This window comes from Talpa europaea (genome assembly GCF_964194135.1).
Source record: "Talpa europaea genome assembly, chromosome: 9".
In the NCBI taxonomy this organism is placed as follows: Eukaryota; Metazoa; Chordata; class Mammalia; order Eulipotyphla; family Talpidae; genus Talpa; species Talpa europaea.
This window is the reverse complement of record NC_140076.1, coordinates 95,938,880-95,956,008: the sequence shown is the minus strand read 5'-3', so window position 1 is coordinate 95,956,008 and position 17,129 is coordinate 95,938,880. Positions and strand designations below refer to the sequence as shown.

The 17,129-nt window shown below is 46.2% G+C and overlaps 1 protein-coding gene across 1 annotated transcript in view; it reads left to right on the top strand.

The window, feature by feature from the left end:
* Window positions 1-17,129, top strand: part of ABCA4 (ATP binding cassette subfamily A member 4) — a gene marked incomplete at both ends in the record, with an annotated part of 126,944 nt that overhangs the window by 98,871 nt on the left and 10,944 nt on the right. The window contains 11 exon segments of the mRNA XM_084242432.1: window positions 2,494-2,526; window positions 5,417-5,513; window positions 5,641-5,715; window positions 5,973-6,142; window positions 8,344-8,521; window positions 10,108-10,223; window positions 11,225-11,372; window positions 12,856-12,979; window positions 13,356-13,485; window positions 15,972-16,092; window positions 16,513-16,575. Of these exon segments, the coding sequence (XP_084098558.1) occupies window positions 2,494-2,526; window positions 5,417-5,513; window positions 5,641-5,715; window positions 5,973-6,142; window positions 8,344-8,521; window positions 10,108-10,223; window positions 11,225-11,372; window positions 12,856-12,979; window positions 13,356-13,485; window positions 15,972-16,092; window positions 16,513-16,575 (1,255 nt within the window).

The window sequence follows — 17,129 nt, the reverse complement described above, 5'->3', positions numbered from 1 at the left end:
TTTAAGGTCTTACATCCAAGTCTTTAATCCATTTTTTAATTAATTTTTGTATATAGTGTTACATAATAGACTAGTTTCATTGCTTTGCATGTATTGGTCCAGTTTTGCCCCTGAAGAAACTTTCCTTTCCTCATTGTAAGTTCTTGGTTCCTTTGTCATAAATTAGTTGTCCATATGCGTGTGGTTTTATTTCTGGACCCGTAATTCCCTTCCATTCAACTGTGTGTCCATTTTTATTACAATACCAAACTGTTTTAATTATGATTGCTTTGTGGTACATTTTAAAGTTGGGAGCATATGAGATCTCCATTTGTGTTCTTTTTCTTGGGAATATTTTTGCTATCACGGATCTTTCATAGTTCCAAATAAATTTTATAGTTCTTGGTTCTATATCTGTGAAGAATGCAGTTGGGATTTTGATAGGCATTGCATTGAATATATTACTTGAGGTAGTATATTCATTTTATTTTTTATTTTTTAAAGATTTATTTATTAATGCATACAAGAGCTGGGGTGCAGGCCAGAGATGCAGGGTGTGAGAAGACTCACCAGAGACAGAGTGAGGAGCGGAACAGGCAGATTGACCAATGCACACTGCTGAGGAGAGCAGTGGGAGAGGCAGGAGAGGTTTGCTGCACCATGTGAGTTGCTCCCTGGCTGGCCGGGGATCGAACTCATGCTGCAGAGACTGCGGATTGCTTCACAGTGTGGCACCCAACCCCTTGCACCACCAGGGAAGTCCCAGTATAGTCATTTTAACGAGCTAATCCTTCTAATCTATTTCACTGATATTTTGGGTTGTCTCTTTGAGCTCTATTTTGTTATTCTCTAATTCTATTATCTTCTTCCATCTACTGACTTTTCATTTTGCTTTTTCTTCTTTTAGTTCCCTTAAGATGCAAACTTAGATTTATTTTTAATTTGCAGTTCTTCTTGTCTTCTGGGATAGAAAGCCAAGCAGCCTTAAAGTCTAACCCATGTACTAGTCACAGTAAAATAAGAAGACATTGAACTGATCCAGCAGTGCAGTCTTATTTTTTAACTAGTTATAAAAGAGACAAATTTTAGAGGGAGGAGGGGTAAAGGAGAAAAGAATAGAGGATAATGACAGAAGCAAAAGGTGGAAAGCGAGATGCAAAAGAGGAGAAAGAAAAAAAATTAGATCAAGATAAGATAAAGGCAAAGTGACAGTGTCTAAATGAACCCAACCTGGTTAGCTGGGTTTACTATACAATCACCTTCTGTAAATTATCATCCATATCATCACTACCCTTTCAAATACCAATGAGCTCCTCTATAAGTGCCTACTCTCTCATTCTGCAGATGCTCTTACCAGCCCCAACCTAGGATGGAACAGGCTTCAGCAGCCCACATCAGAGCAAGCACCTTAACAAAAACTTGCTACAGAAAAGGGATCCTAGGGATCCCTGATCCAGACCCCACATGCTCTGGAATTTTCATTAAAAACATACTAATTTTAGCAGTACTTTTAGTTGCTTTCTATTTCAGACCATGAACAAAAGACAAATGGACTCAGTTAACTAGTTAACTGCAGATGGTGAACACATGGCCAAGAGAGCAGTTAGTAAAATGCAGTCCATCTAAGCACAAAAATAAAAGCAAAGTGCATAGAATTTATACAAAAAATGCAGTAACAATGCCCTTTATGAACTTTATTCTTAGCAGCAAATTTGTAATATGGAATTTTATGGATTTTGTGCATGATAGTTGGTGACAATGATACTTCATGGGTCTGAATTATGAAGTCTAGAGTTAGTACCTGCTCCATTGTATGCAATATTGTAAAGTTCATTCAAATGCATGTACTTACGTACTTATTAGCAGTCCTACTAAGAAGCTAACATGCATACACATGCACAGGCACACACTGGATAAGCCAGCAGCTTATCTTTTGCAGGAACGTCCACAAACTTAGCTCTGAGTTACATCCACTCTTGGGAGTTCTGAACTCTGAGTGTATCACAATGAGCCTCTCCTGAGTTTCAGAGAGAGTGCAAGCAGCAAGAGAAGTCTCACTTTGTCTTTGGAGCATAGTGGGCCTCCCAGCTGACTTGCAGACTTGGCCTAATATGGCCCTCTCTATTGAACAATTCCCAGAACAGTAGGTGGTTATTAGAGCCTCACTTGTGCAGGTGGAAGAGAGCTGCAGTGTTCCCTCCACACTGGCATGGTCATGGCCATATTTTCTAGGTCCAGCTGGGACACACTGATCTGACAAACGACCTGACAACCAGGCCACCCAGAATTTCCAGCATATGTATGTGACTAAGGGAGCTAGTGGTGAAAAACATGTCCTTTCTCTGTGTGTGTATTCAGGTTCTGCCCTGGATGAGGGTGTTCCTTATTGCTTGGCTATCAGGAAATGCAAAATGCCCTTTGAAGACTGAGACATCCCAGTGAGTGTTTGGGAAAGAATGTTAACATTACTACTGTACTTGTGGCATTCATTATATGTTTCATTTTGACTTTCAGCTTAAAGAGCAAATTCTGGGTCAATGAACAGAGGTAAGAAGCTATTTCTTTAAGAATTTAAATCTAAAATGGATTCATTTAAAATAATTGCACATCAGGGCCTCACCGGTGGCGCGCAGCCTCTGCAGTGCTGGTTCAATCCTCGGCCGCCAGGCAAGGGTCCCACATGGCGTGCAGACCTCTCCTGCCGCCCACTGTTCCCTTCAGCAGCATACTTCGTCACTCTGCCTGTTCTACTCTCCGCTCTGGCTCTGGTGAATTCTCTCACCCTCTCACACCTCTGATGACTGTACCCAGTGATTGCATAAATAAATAAATAAATCTTTGAATTAAAAAATAAATAAATAAATAAATAAATAAATAAAACAATTGCACATTAAAGTCACACCTTAAAGCCACATGGATGGACTGTTCTACATGTGCTCAGAAATTCACAAAACATGTCCTGAAGGATATGTAGCTAAGGACATCCTGGACCAGAAGATGTTCAGCAGTAGATCTTAAGGACATAAAAAGAAGGTGGTGTTCTACAGCATTTTTACCCAAGGGAAGTTCTAAAGCCCAAGGGAGGTTATACTCCATAGCACAGAATATAATAGTTTAGGCTGCTGCATGAAAGGCTTTGGAACCTAAGCTCTGGCCACTCATCGGCCCATTCATTTTAAGCCTCTGGTGTCTGACTCCCTAGACTCAGCCCCTTCCTGAGCCATCCTGTAGACTCAAGTGGTTCCAGAGATTTGGAGTCTCCTCCAGGGATATGCTAGATGTAAGCCGGCCTTGGGCTGCCCAGGAAAGTGGTCTCTAGAATGCAGAATTGATGTTCACTTGACTTCCTAGGTAGATTCTAAATCATAAAAAGAAAATCCCACTTTCAGAATTTCGCCCTAGAGGGAAGCATAGTAGAAAAGGATCAGGGGGACAATTTGAAGCCTCTGAAAAATAAAGCTCTCCTCCTCTGTTTTGCCAAACCAGCAAACTAATTTTGTTCTATTAAGAATTTTGGCTTTTATCCTGCCTTTGAAGGGTTTTCAGTCAGAGAGCAGCAGGCTGTTTAGACTTCTAGAACAAGGTGGAATCTACTGTAGGGGTGGAAAGGAAATTTCCCCCACCCTTCTGAGTTCTTAAGCTAGTCCAGCAATCAAATTAACATCAGACAAATTAACAGAAGAAAAGAATTAATTTCACATATGTGGAGAATCTACATGCATATAGATTCTAGAGTAAGTGGGACAAAATGAGAAAGTATATACTGAGCTAAGAAATGCATGGGACAGGAAGTCTGGAGCTTTAAGGAGAAAGGAGGAAGACTCACATGATGAGAAGGTAATTCATTTAATGATGACAAGATGCTCTGCAATAAGATGTTTGCCCTGCTATATAGATAAATTCTTAGAAAAGTTATTTCTGATAATAATCCTAATTTTGGGAAATACTCCCACTTTTCATTCTTCTAGATCATAATGTTTCTCGTGAGCCTGAGGGTCTTGATTGGCCTTAACTCAAAATAATCAAGCTGCATCTCAAAGTGATAACATCTGTGGAAAGCCTGTTCCGAGCAACTTGGGGAAGCCTGTCCGTCAATGGATTCCAGGAAGAGACACCCAAGACTAGATCCCGGTTAAGAAGCTAGAAGTAGGGCCTCCCCGGTGGCACAGTGGTTGAGCGCTGGGTTGCGAAGATGCCCGCAGCCTCTGCAGCACTGGTTCGATCCCCGGCCGCTGGGCGAGGGTGCCACATGGCATGTAGCCCTCTCCTGCTGCCAGCTGCTCCCCGTCGTCAGTCTGCCTATTCTGCTCTCCACTCTGGCTCTGGTGAATTCTCTCACCCTCCCACACTTCTGACTGTATCCAGTGCTTGTAAAAATAAATAAATAAATATTAAAAAAAAGAAGCTAGAAGTAGAGTGAAGGCAGGAGATCATGCAGGTCCACCTGGGGCCGGGACGGGAGAGAAAATGCCACTCAAGGGAAGGGGTGCAGGAGGCGTGCAGTTGGAGAGGTGAGCTCAGAGACTGGGATCAGAAGCGATCAGGACTTCATCCTGGAGGCAAAGAGGAAGCATTGAAAGTTGATTTGCATCAGGAAAAAAGCAAAACTTGCAAGCTGACCTTAGATCTGAGTCATACAGCAGGGGCAGGGGCGGGGGAGGAAAGAAGAGGGTCGAAACAGGGGAGGGAAGAGCACAAGGGACTGTGGGGATGGATCACAGGTGCCGTGGTGGGGGGAGAACTACAGACACTACATCTGAGGGGAGAAATCAAATATTGTACAAAAATGAACAACTGTAGGGGTAGGACTGGACCACTGTGCAGGTTTTCTGATCCCATGCAGACCGAGTAAAGGAGGAGTCAGAGTCCTCAGCGGTTTTTTGCAGGTCTTTTATTGGGGTTCACCAGGCATATGGCAGGCAGGGGTGCTGGGGGGCCGGGAGGCTGGCAGTCCTCCCAGCCCCCAGCAAATCTGCACTCTCTCTGGGATCTCTGGCGTTCTCTGCTTCTGCTTCTTTGCTTCTCTCATCGGCTTCTTTCTCAGCTTCTGCTGGCATCCCCGTGACGCCGCCCTTAAAAGCACAGTCTTAGCCTAGCTGAATCCCATCTACCTATGCCCACACCCTACTCCAGGTGCCCGCCATCAGGCATGCATTCAGGACAAGGATCCATCATCTATACTGATGGCAGAAGGGCAGAAAAGCATGACATTTTCTTTACCCTACAACAACAATGTAAGAAAAAAAAAGAAAGAAAAGGGAAAATAAAGTGAAAATTTGAAAAAAGAGAAAAAGTAGCTTTGTAAAGTGCAGCCACGTCATTTGCTGGTGCCGACAATCCCCCTAAAGTACACATCTCCCAGGAGAACTGCTGGCAAGCAGGGTACACCAGGCCCTGAGCCATATCACTGATCTGAGGACTTCTGTCCCCTCCTCAGGTACGGAGGAATTTCCATCGGAGGAAAACTCCCAGTCATGCCCATCACTAGGGAAGCACTCGTTGGATTTTTAAGCGACCTTGGCCAGCTAATGAACGTGAGTGGGTATATAAACGGGCTGGGGATTTCACTAGAATTTTCAACTTGCCAGATACCAAGAAACAGAAATTAGCATGAGCGCTGAGGAAAAACAACCCTCTTTCTTGTTTATGTTGATTTTCTAGGGTCCCATCACCAAAGAGGCCGCTAAAGAAATGTCTGTTTTCCTGCAACATCTAGAAACTGAAGACAACATTAAGGTATTGGCCCTGCCCCACCTGACCTAGAGTTAAAAATTCACGCAAACTGGCAATTTAATTTTTATTTCCCCAGCTTAATTAAAAATATCATCCCTCCTGTTGAAATCTAGTGTGGAATGTCTTGCAGCTGCCAAGCCCTCCTCCTCACATTCCTTTTCCTGCAGCTCATTTTTTTAGATCACTGTTAGTGCAGTAACTCGGGTGTTAAAACCTCTCCTCATCACCTGTAGCACATCCTGAGCCTCGCCTTCCCCTAGGTGTGGTTTAACAACAAAGGCTGGCATGCTCTGGCCAGCTTTCTCAATGTAGCCCACAACGCCATCTTGCGGGCCAGCCTGCACAAGGACAGGAACCCGGAGGAGCATGGCATCACCGCTATCAGCCAGCCCCTGAACCTGACCAAGGAGCAGCTCTCAGAGATCACAGTGTAAGGCCCCCGGCCCCAGCTTCACAGCTTCCTTCTCAACTCCACCCTGTGGGCCTTGGAGAGGGTTTTCACTGACGTGAGTTGCTGGGTGAATGGCACAGATGAGCGTCAGACTTTCAAATGCTTTGTCTACCAAACCATTGTACAGTCCTCCTCTGCCATTGTTTGAAAAGTAAGTTTATCTTTGGTTCCTTTCCCTTTTGGCTGTTGATAACAACTTACTCCTGGAGCTTATACAAATATTCTCCTTTTCATTATGCAAAATGACTGCCAGGAACCAGGAAAGTTCAGTGAGTCTTTCTTCACTCCAGCAGTAATTACCTCAGATTCCAGTCATTTCCCACAGACAGTCAGGATTTGGGGATGCTAATAGTTCCTCACCTTCCTCAAGCCTCAGCTCCTGCTCACAGGTTCAGGCAGTATGGACATCAGTCTCTGCATGCTGTAGTATGTTTGCTCTGTGCAAGGCCTGTATCTGGTGGGGAGTCCTTTGTCAGTGCAAACTTCCTTTTTTTTTAATTCTTTTTTTTAAGATTTATTTATTTATTTATACAAGAAGCAGGGCACAGGCCAGAGGCGTGGGAGGGTGAGAGGACTCACCAGAGACAGAGCAGGGAGCAGATCAGGCAGACGACCGAAATACATTGCTGAGGGGAGCAGCTGGCAGGCAAGACAGGAAAGGTCTGCCGCGCCATGCGGGACTCTTATGACCAGCGGGGATTGAACCTGTGGACAGCTTCACAGCGCTGTGCTCAACTGCCTGCGCCACCAGGGAAGGCCCAGTGCAAACGTCTTCTGGAAGGCTGTCAGGGTCCTTGTTTTCCTGCCCCAGTGTGGCTACCTCAGCGTGCTACTGAACATGCCTGTGTTTGCTGGGACTTGGGCCCTGGCGCCTTGGGGGCTCCCTCTGGACACTTCTGGGGCCTAAGGCAGGAGGTTAATTTTGACTCAGCCAAATTTCTGTACCTCCTGCCAAGCCTTTTGAATCTGAAATATGAAACATGGGTTCTCCGTGGTTATAAAATAGTATAGATTCATTAAATAAAGTATATAGTTCTAAGAACTTATTAACTGGAACCCTACATAGTATGGGGTGTTTCCTCTAGACATTTATGTGTGTTTCCTTCCAGTCATTTGTCCTGTCCTGACTCTCTGTGTGGATTGTGCTACCTGTAATTTTGTCGAGCCATGACTAGCACGTGTGGTCCCTCTGTTGGTAAAGGATGGTCCTTTCTCCAGCGGGTGCTGCCCACACCAGGAGTCATGGTGTATGTAAGGTTCAAGGTGGATTTCAGCCTCCACACAACCCTTAATCAGATGCCTCCTTCCCGTTTGATCCAGGGAAAGGCAAATAGAGCCACGCTGCTCTGTAACTGTCTTGTTCTCTTTTCACTTAAATTTATTATGTACATTTTCCCAGTTTGTGATGTACATCTTGAAAACATTATTTAACAATATAATAACTTTATTTTTTATTTTTTTGAAGATTTATTTATTTATGCATTCAAGAAATGGTGTGCAGGCCAGAGATGCAAAGGGTGAGAGGATCATCAGAGACAGAGTGGGGAGCAGAACAGGCAGATCTACTGAAATACACTGCTGAGGGGAGCAGTGGGCAAGACCAGAGAGGTCTACTGTGCCATGTGGGTAGCTCCCTGGCCAGGGATCGAACTCAGGCCACAGTGGCTGGCAGTAGCTTGCTTGATAGCACTGAGACTTAACCCCTGCGCCACCAGGGAGGCCCGATAATAACTTTATTTTAACAAAATAACTTTCATAGACTATATCGCTATCTACTTACAAAAATTTAAGAGAATCTAGAGACAAATTATTAGCACTAATAAGAACATTGCAATTTATGCAATTAATATAAAAGTCCATCTCTATATACCATCAACAAATAATTCGAAAATGTAATAAAATTTTTCTAGATTTTTATGTTAACATGGAACAATAGTCCATGTAACATTTATTTTAACATTCAATATTAACATGAACAGAAATTCTCCAAATAGCCACTTGACCTTGATCCAATTTGATTTAGACAATTGAGTGGAAAAACAAGCATCAGGCAAGGGAAGGGGATTCTGGAGGCCGTTACCTGGGGTTGGATGAGAGCTTCCCAGAGCTGGACTTTGTTCTTCTCCTGCTTCTAGTCCTCTTCCTTCACCTCTTTCTCCCTATACCCCGTCTTGCTGCAGGCTGACCACTTCAGTGGATGCTCTGATTGCCATCTGCGTGGTTTTTGCCATGTCTTTCATCCCAGCCAGCTTTGTCCTTTATCTGATCCAGGAGAGGGTGAACAAAGCCAAGCACCTCCAGTTTGTCAGCGGTGTCAGCCCCACTACCTACTGGCTGACCAACTTTCTCTGGGACATCGTAAGTGTCAAGTCACGGCGCCTCCCTTGACTTCCTGGGCTCAAAGTGTGTGGGCGCCTGTGTCGGCTGTGAGGGGACATTGCAGGTGGGACTCTCACACTGCCAGGGCTGCTGAAAGGGGCTGTGCCGAGAGCCGTGTGCCTGCTGTCCCCTGATACCTCCTTAGAAAGTCACAAAACTAGGGCCCCCAAGCTGGGGAAGGATGTGAAATTCAGCAACTGCCGAACTTGAGTTCTACACTGAGGAGGTCTGCAGACCCATGGAATAAATCCGTACTGCAGGCATGAGGCTGGCCTTGCTGGGCATGGAGCTGATGCTATGGGAAGATCTGTGTCTTAACAAGGTTTTAGCAAGGTTTCCCTTTGTTCATTTATTTATTAATGCCTGTATGGTTTCTGTGTTGATAGACTATAATCCAATACCATTATTATTTATAGTGATGCTCAATTTATCCTATTGGGCCAGTGGGGTCCCTTCAAGCTGCCGCCTGTCTCCCTGATGTGTGTCCCTGTTCAGTGTGAGCATCTCCATGCCCTCTGACACGCAAGACATTCCAGGCTCACTCCCCAGCCCTAGCTGGGAATCAACCATCTCCCCAGGGAGCCCTGGCTCCTTTTGGTAGAAAATGCTCTCAGAAGCCAAGATGTGGGTGTTAGAGATGTTCACTGCCACTGGGGTCCTTAAGGTCCCACACCTTAGTGGAGAGGCCTGGGATGTGTGTATGAACAGGTGTAGATATGCACAGGTTTACACATACATTTTTGTCTACTGAACATCAGGTGCTCTAAACCTCTCATTCCAATTCAAAACCACCGGGCTCACTCTGGTTTCTAGTAATTCCTTGAGTGAGAAATTGGTTTCTATTTACCCACCTGAATAATAGAACTGTATGTAGTAAGTCCCCTCTATCATCACTACCTCCTCCCCAACATGGACTCCCTCCTCTCCCTGCTGCAGCTTCCCCTGCATGGAGCTCCTCCTCATTGGGCTCTGCTCTGACAACCCCCACCAGCTCAATCTCCTAAAGAACTGGGGCTCATGCCAGCCCACTCCCTGCGGGACGCACTCTTCACCCTTCTCACTTTCTCATTCTGCTTGGGATCACTGTGACTACTTCCTAACCCCACCATGGCTGCCCACGTCTGTCCCAACTGGAAGCTTTAGGACTGAAGTGTGTAAGAAGGGACAAATGGGAGGAGATGAAAGCATGACATCTGTGTGAGCTTTGCAAGGCCAAAGACTAGTTTTAACTTTTTCTGAATTCAGAATGCTTAGAAAGTAGAATTAACAGGATTTCATGACCAATTAGAAAGAGTGCATGAGAGATGAGACAGAATTTTAAAATTCATTCTTTCAAAAGAGATAGCCTGAAGGTTCCCTGTGCATGAGATGGGGCTGAGGTAGATTAAGAGGACTAGAGGAACTAAGGTCAGCTTAACATGTGTTTGCTAATCAAGAACTTAATCAGACAGTAGAGTCAGAATCCCAGACCACATGTGCCAGAGGAGCTGAGCCAGCCCTCACCTGACAAAACAGGAAACTGATCCAGAGAGGTCAAATCCTGGCTCTGCTCTCCTCTCTTCAAGATGAACTATGCTGTGAGTGCCTCCCTGGTGGTGGGCATCTTCATCGGGTTTCAGAAGAAAGCCTACACCTCTCCAGACCACCTTCCTGCCCTTGTAGCTCTGCTGATGCTGTATGGGTGAGTTGTTTGGGTCATCAATTGAGGCCACCCAAAAGGAACCAGGGGAGGGGCATGCTCCCCTGACAGGAGAGCAGGGTTTTGGTGGCAGTGCTGGCACCAATTTAGCTCAATCCCCTTCAGGGGCTGAGACTGAAAACCAGGAATCTTTCTGTTTCTCACACATGGAGGTATTCCTGAGGCCCTGTATATTAAGGGACAATGGAGATGCCTCACAGAATCTGAAGTGTGGCCTGACCCAAGTCTGGGAATTGCTCATCCCCATATTCCTTCACTCAGCTATGATTCTCATTCCTCTGTGGCCAATCTCTCCATCTCAGTGTGTACTGACCAAGAGTTACTTGCACATAGTAGAAGATTCCAGCTGAAAAGCTGATCCTGAGGTAGGGCCAGAAGATGACACAGTAGAACATAGAGGAAATCTTGCAACTTTATATCCAGGTTTACAACCTACTATATCCATAACTGTGGAAAGTCATTCACCCTCCCTGGGCCTCAGTTTCCCCATCTGAACATGGCAATAATGATACCTACCCCTCCCTTTGGCATAGTAGAGTCTTGGCAGAGCAATGCTCTCCACTCATCTCCCTTGGAAACAGAGAATTTAGGAACTAGCATGACTGTGGTGCATGTGCCCCTGTGGACTGGGGAGACAAGCCTGTTGGGAACACAGCTCTGCTTGGCTGATGCAGACAGAAGCAGAAAGCATAGAAGGGGGGTGAATCCTCCCATACATTGTTTAAGGCTTACTAATCTGCAAAGCACATTCTAAGCCATCACGTTTGCTCCTCACAAAACTCCATGATGTGGTCAGGGCAAGTGTTAGTATCTCCATTTAAAGATGAGAAGCAAAGATCAGGGATGACCTAGCTCTGGTTCCCAGGACTCCTGCCAGTTTAAATGTGTCACCTTGGTGTGAGGGGAATGCATTCTACCTCAGGGTACAGCAGGTGAAATGGAAATTCGAGTTCCATCCCACCAAGTTGTGTCATTTCACACAGATGGGCAGTCATCCCCATGATGTACCCTGCATCTTTCCTGTTTGATGTCCCCAGCACAGCCTATGTGGCCTTGTCTTGTGCTAATTTCTTCATTGGCATCAACAGCAGTGCCATCACCTTCATCTTGGAATTATTTGAGAATGATCAGGTAAGCATGACTTTCTTGGCTTCCTTGTTTGATCACTAGGATGCTGGAGAATACCCGAAGCCAAGCAGAGCCATGAGCAAGCGTTTGCCTGCATACACTTAGAATATAAATGACTATAATTCCTCTCTCCCTCCATCCTTCCTTCACTCATTCTATCCTTTCTTCTTAACACCTTTCCTTCCTTCTTTTTTTCTTTGAGCTAATTGTTCATTTATGTGCCCTGAGAATCATGGTTATCTGAGCTCATTCTGCAGGGTATAAATAACCTACCATGATCCTAAACATTTAGATGTGTTTACTCCTTTAAGAAGGTTTCCTTGGAGACTTTGGATATTAGTTTTAGTATACACATGTAGGTAATGAATTCATGTCAGATATATATCTCCCACTTTCTTACATAAATCATAATCTACTAACATAAGTGCTGTACAAAAAGTACATCTTGGTGACAGGATTAAGAATGTATGGTCCTAAATGACTTATTTTTATGAGCGCTAATGTCCTATTGTCCCAGCCACACCCTAGATGTCCCCCTGGTCAGATGAGGTGATGTGAGCGAAGGTGTAAAGACTAAACAGGAAGGAGGTGATGGGTTAAGGATGTGTCAGATGGAGTTGATGGCACTTGGCATCTCCTTCCTCCCTCTTGGGCGTTGTTCTGCCCAACACTCCAAGGCTAAGGCAGCATGCAAAACTAGGCACTGAAAAGAAGTTCCCCCCTAAACTCCCCCACTCAACAGACTGGGCACCAACTGGGATGGGAAGGTCCGTGGGCAAGGCATGTCCATCACCTGCTGTTCACCTAGTCAGTCCTCTCAACTGGGTAGTGACAGCAGCCCCTGGGACCTGAGGGAAACTGGGGGTTTCTGCAGCATCTGTCTACCTGATCCCCTTTTCTGCTGGTGACAGCAGCCACTCACAGCCATAGCTACCTAGTGAGGAGCTGAGATCACTGCTGGGAGAAGCTCAGGGCCTCTCTCCCCTTTGGTACAAGCTGGGTTAAGAGAGATCCCATGAAATAGCCCCTGTCTCAAGTGACAGCTCATGGCTGTACCAAGGAAGAGAGAACCCAGGTCACAATCCCACCAGCGGCTACACTTCTGCTGACAGATACCCTGGAGGACTTTCAAAGTGTATAATTTCAAAGTGAGTCTGCAGTGAGGGCCCCCAAGTAGATGACAGGAGAGCCACTTCTCTCCAGAGTCCCACAGGTGCACACGGTCAGCTAGGGTTTTATGAAAGCAACTTGGAAGTTCCTCATAGACATCCAGTGCCCTGGGCATGGTAAGTCTGTAGAAGAGGCTGCCTAAGAAGCCCCTCCTGTGAGCACTCCAAGACTCCCTTATCTGCTTAAAAAAGTCCTCCTGCTGGGCCCCCTCTGTCTTCTTGCTGTCCAGTCCCAGGAGGGTATCCAGGCCCACCCTGCTCAGGAGAGCCGGTGGGTACGGCCTCGATACCAACTGTCCTGCTCTCCTGAGTTTCAGACCCTGCTCAGATTCAACACTGGCTTGAGGAAGCTGCTCATTATCTTCCCCCACTTCTGCCTGGGCCGGGGCCTCATTGACCTGGCACTGAGTCAGGCTGTGACAGACGTCTCTGCTTGGTTTGGTAGGTGGCTATTGGGGGTGGTAGAGAGTAGGTCTGGGGACTCCAAGGCAGGGAGGGCTATAGTGGGGGTTCCTAGGTCAGCCCTGCAGCTAGGAGTGGGGTGGGGACCCCTGACCGATCTGGGATTGCCCGGCCACCTGGGAGGGACTGGGATGCTGCTGTTCCATGATGGAGGAAGGGACTTCACGGGATGAGGGGTCAAGGGCATGTTTCTACTTTTCCACATTCCCACTTGAGGAGTTAAGTTGAGCCTTGCGGTTGGCTCTCACTTAGCCCTGTGCGGAAGGCCTGCTCGAGTTGAGTCTAGTGGAACCAGATCTTTCAGGGCAGCTGGGGCAGGTGGGGTGGATTTATTTCCCGTGGCCTCCTTCCCCAGGTGAGGAGCGTTCTTCAAATCCATTCCAGTGGGACCTGATTGGGAAGAACCTGGCAGCCATGGTGGCAGAAGGCATGGTGTACTTCCTCCTCACGCTTCTCATCCAGCGCCACCTCTTCCTCACTGGACGGTATGTCTCTCCCTACAGGTGCCAGGGCAGCTCCCTGCACATGTCCATGGTCTGAGCTTCACAACTCTGGGGTCGTCGCCTTTCTTTTGATCTTTACTCCAGCGTGTTTTCTTACATCTTGAGAGCCCAGTTTGGTCTGAATAATGCAAGAAGGGGAAACACATTGAAATAGGCACCTTAAAACTTGTGCAGAATCTCATCTTTCATATATTTAAATACCATATATCATTAGTTTCTATTAGATTTTTTTTAGATTTATTTATTTATGCATACAAGAACTAGGGGACAGGCCAGGGGTATGGGGGAGGGTGAGAAGATTCACCACAGACAGAGTGGGGAACAGAACAGGTGGATCTACTGAAATACACTGCTGAGGGGATTGAACTTGTGCTGCAGTGGCTGCTGATAGCTTCATAGGCTGTGTCTTAACCCCTTGTGCCACCAGGAAGGCCCAGTTTCTATTAGTTTTGATGAAAATTATTATATTTAATCCTCCTCATTTATTCAATAGATAATTATTCAAGTTAAACTGGATAACATCACAAATGACATTGGTTAAGGGGTATTCAAAGTACTAAGAAATAGATCTACATCTCTGCATTCATGAGAAAGTAGACACAGCAGGTGTCAAAAATAGGTTGATGAACTAAAATAAATGTTCATTTAACATGGGGGCAGGGCAGGAGGGGGTAGTAGGGAGTGATGTGGGAGGAGAACCAAGTGGGGAGAGGCAGTGACCGTGGGGTGCAGGGAGGTGATTGCCACCTCATTCTATCCGACCAGCTCAGCAGTGGCCCCAATCAACCCTGCCCTTCTTCCTGGGGCTCTTGTCCCAGGTCCTGCCTCATTGTGCTGTGGGCACTCAGTTTCCCGAAGGCAGGCCTTCTGCGATCCAGCTTGACCTTTACTGCGTTCAATCCTGCAGCCTGAATGGCAAATCACTGGGCCCTCGGGACAAGCTTTCCTGGACAGTGTCTTGTTTCTTATCCTTTCATCCACTCAGGCAAGTCTGGTCACATTTAAATAGAAATTCCAAGGTCTTGTATTTTAGGTTTTGATCCACGGGACCTGCGTTGTTGGAAATGAATCTGCCTCTCTACTCACAGGGTTGTGAGGATTGAATGAGAAGTGGTGTCAACACCCTCTGAATAGAAAGGCAGGAGCAGGCAGTCATTCTGGTGATGGGAAACAGTGGGAGTAATTGCTGCCCACAGGGTGCTTGGACCTCAAGTCCGTCTCTGTGGCTCTTACCACATCTTTCAAAGGCTTTGTGGGAGGGGAAGGAGCTATTTACCAAAACAAACTTAATAGCCTCAAAGTCAGATGCCTCACAATTGAGTGAGCCCTGCCTGCATTAGCACTGAAAGAGAACCAGAGAAGCATGACAGTTTCTGATTCCAGAAGCTCACAACCCTGTCTGCACTGACAGGCATTCAGGAGAGAGGAGGCTGGAGAAAGGAAGGCAGAGGATATGACATGGGTGGCTGAGAAAGGTGGGGGGCAAGAAAGGGTGAGGACTTGGGACTTAAAGCTGAGGGCTCAGGGAGCTGTCACAGTGCTTTAATCAGGGCAGTGACTTAGGAGGCCAGACAGGAGCCCATTTGTGCACACAGACAAATGACAGTGGTGGCCTGGACAGGAGTGGGACATCAGGAGATGGAGAAAAATAGGTTGATGGACTAAATCATCGGAATTTATTAGACAGGACTTAGTTATGAACTGTATATGGTAGTGGGGAGAAGGGAAGACTCTAGATCAATATGGTCAGGGAAGATTTCAGAGAAGAGGCTGGGTATGGGAGGATGGAGAGGATTCTGTTTGGCAGATCAGACGGAAGAGACCACTGGGGCACTTGCAACACTGGTTGCAAGTTAGGCACAGCCAGCCTTGAGCTAGGGACAGGGTAGACCAAATGGCTGGTGTAGGAGATAAGTGGGAGCACAGTTGGGAAGAGTAGGTGGGCCCGATTGCAGGGTTCTGGGGTTCCAGCTGAAGATTTGGAGCTTAAACCTAAAGCTGATGGGGAAACATGAAAGGGTCGGGATGTTGGGTGACCTGATGAAGAAATAGGAGGCTTGCTTGCTAGTGCAACTGCATACTCAGGGTCTACAATCAACATGGTATTTCAGTGATGATGATGGCTACCAGGTTTTAAGTCTTGACTTTGCACCAGACCCTGTACCAAGCTCCCTTTCACCACATTCCTGTAAGGAAGACACTGATACCTGCTCCCTGTCCTGTGGCTGAAGGAGTGAAGTTGACAGATTCAGAGACATGTCAAACATCAGACATAAGGGAGCCGGGACTGCAACTCAAGTGCGCTGGACATGAGTGCTTGCTCTCCGCCTGGTGGCTGTCCTGAGAATTCAAGCCTGGGGGGTGCTAGGTCAGGCTGGGCAGTAGCCCAGAGAGGGAAGAAGGTAAGCACAAAGGACAGTGTCAGGGATGCGTGACCATCCCAGTCCTGTCCCCTTTCCTTTCTCTAGGATGGCCGAGCCCACTAAAGGATCAGTCATAGAAGAAGATGATGATGTGGCTGAAGAAAGACAAAAAATTACTAGTGGGGGAAATAAAACTGATATCTTAAGAGTAAATGAGCTGACCAAGGTAAGGGAACAGGTGTAGTGAGGAGGTGCCAGTTAGACCCGCAGGTGTCACAAAGCTGTCATTTGCCTTCCGTAGAATAAGTGGTCCATGCAAGGAATTAGTTTCCTAATTTCAAATGGAGTTATCATCGCTGAGTTAAAATTGCCTTCTAAGAACATCTGGTTCCAATGTGGTTTCCCCAGTGTTCACCTAGAGAGACAAGAGGCCTCAGCGGGAGCCACACCAGCAAGCACCAGTGGCACCTTTCCCCGTTTCTGCCCAGTGGCTCAAAGGGTACTCTTCGGGATCAGAGCCTTTCTCTGAGCACCCCTATCAGTGTACCCTTCTTGTGTTGATAGCTTTTGCCTAACATTCTTTGCTCACTCACTCTTTCCCCCTCCCTGCTCTCAGTTCTCATCCTATATTCTCTGGATCTTGCAGGTTTACTCTGGAACCTCCAACCCAGCGGTGGACCGGCTTTGTGTGGGGGTCCGCCCTGGAGAGGTGGGTACTCCAGACGACACATGAAAGGACTTCAGAAAATCAGCTCTCTGTATGTCTCTTCCCCCACCACTAGCCAGGAGCATTCAAATGCAAGTCACATAGGTCATCTAAGTTTTTCTAGTAGCCCCATGAAGAAAGTAAAAAGAAAACAGATGAAGGTAATCTTAGTTATTTCTCTTATCCAGTATATCTAAAATGTTATCACCTGAACTTGTAATGGACACATTATTAATGAGCTCTTTGCATTTTCTTTTCATTCTAAATCTTCAAAATCCATTGACAGCACGTGTCAATTTGAATAAGGTGTTTCCAGCAGTCAGTAGCCACTATAGGAGAAGAAAAACTCTCTTTCCTATTACCCTCTGAGGGCCTGGGTTGGGCTCTGTAAATTGAAATGACAAAAGACTGATGAAGAAAAGAAAAACAAAAAAAAAAAAGGAAAAGAAAACCAGAAGTTTGTTAGCTTGTATGTTGTGAACACACAAGAGTATCAGAGAGGAATGACTCAGGGCTGGTGAGAGCTGGGCTTCTGTGCCGTAGTAGCCAAGGAATGA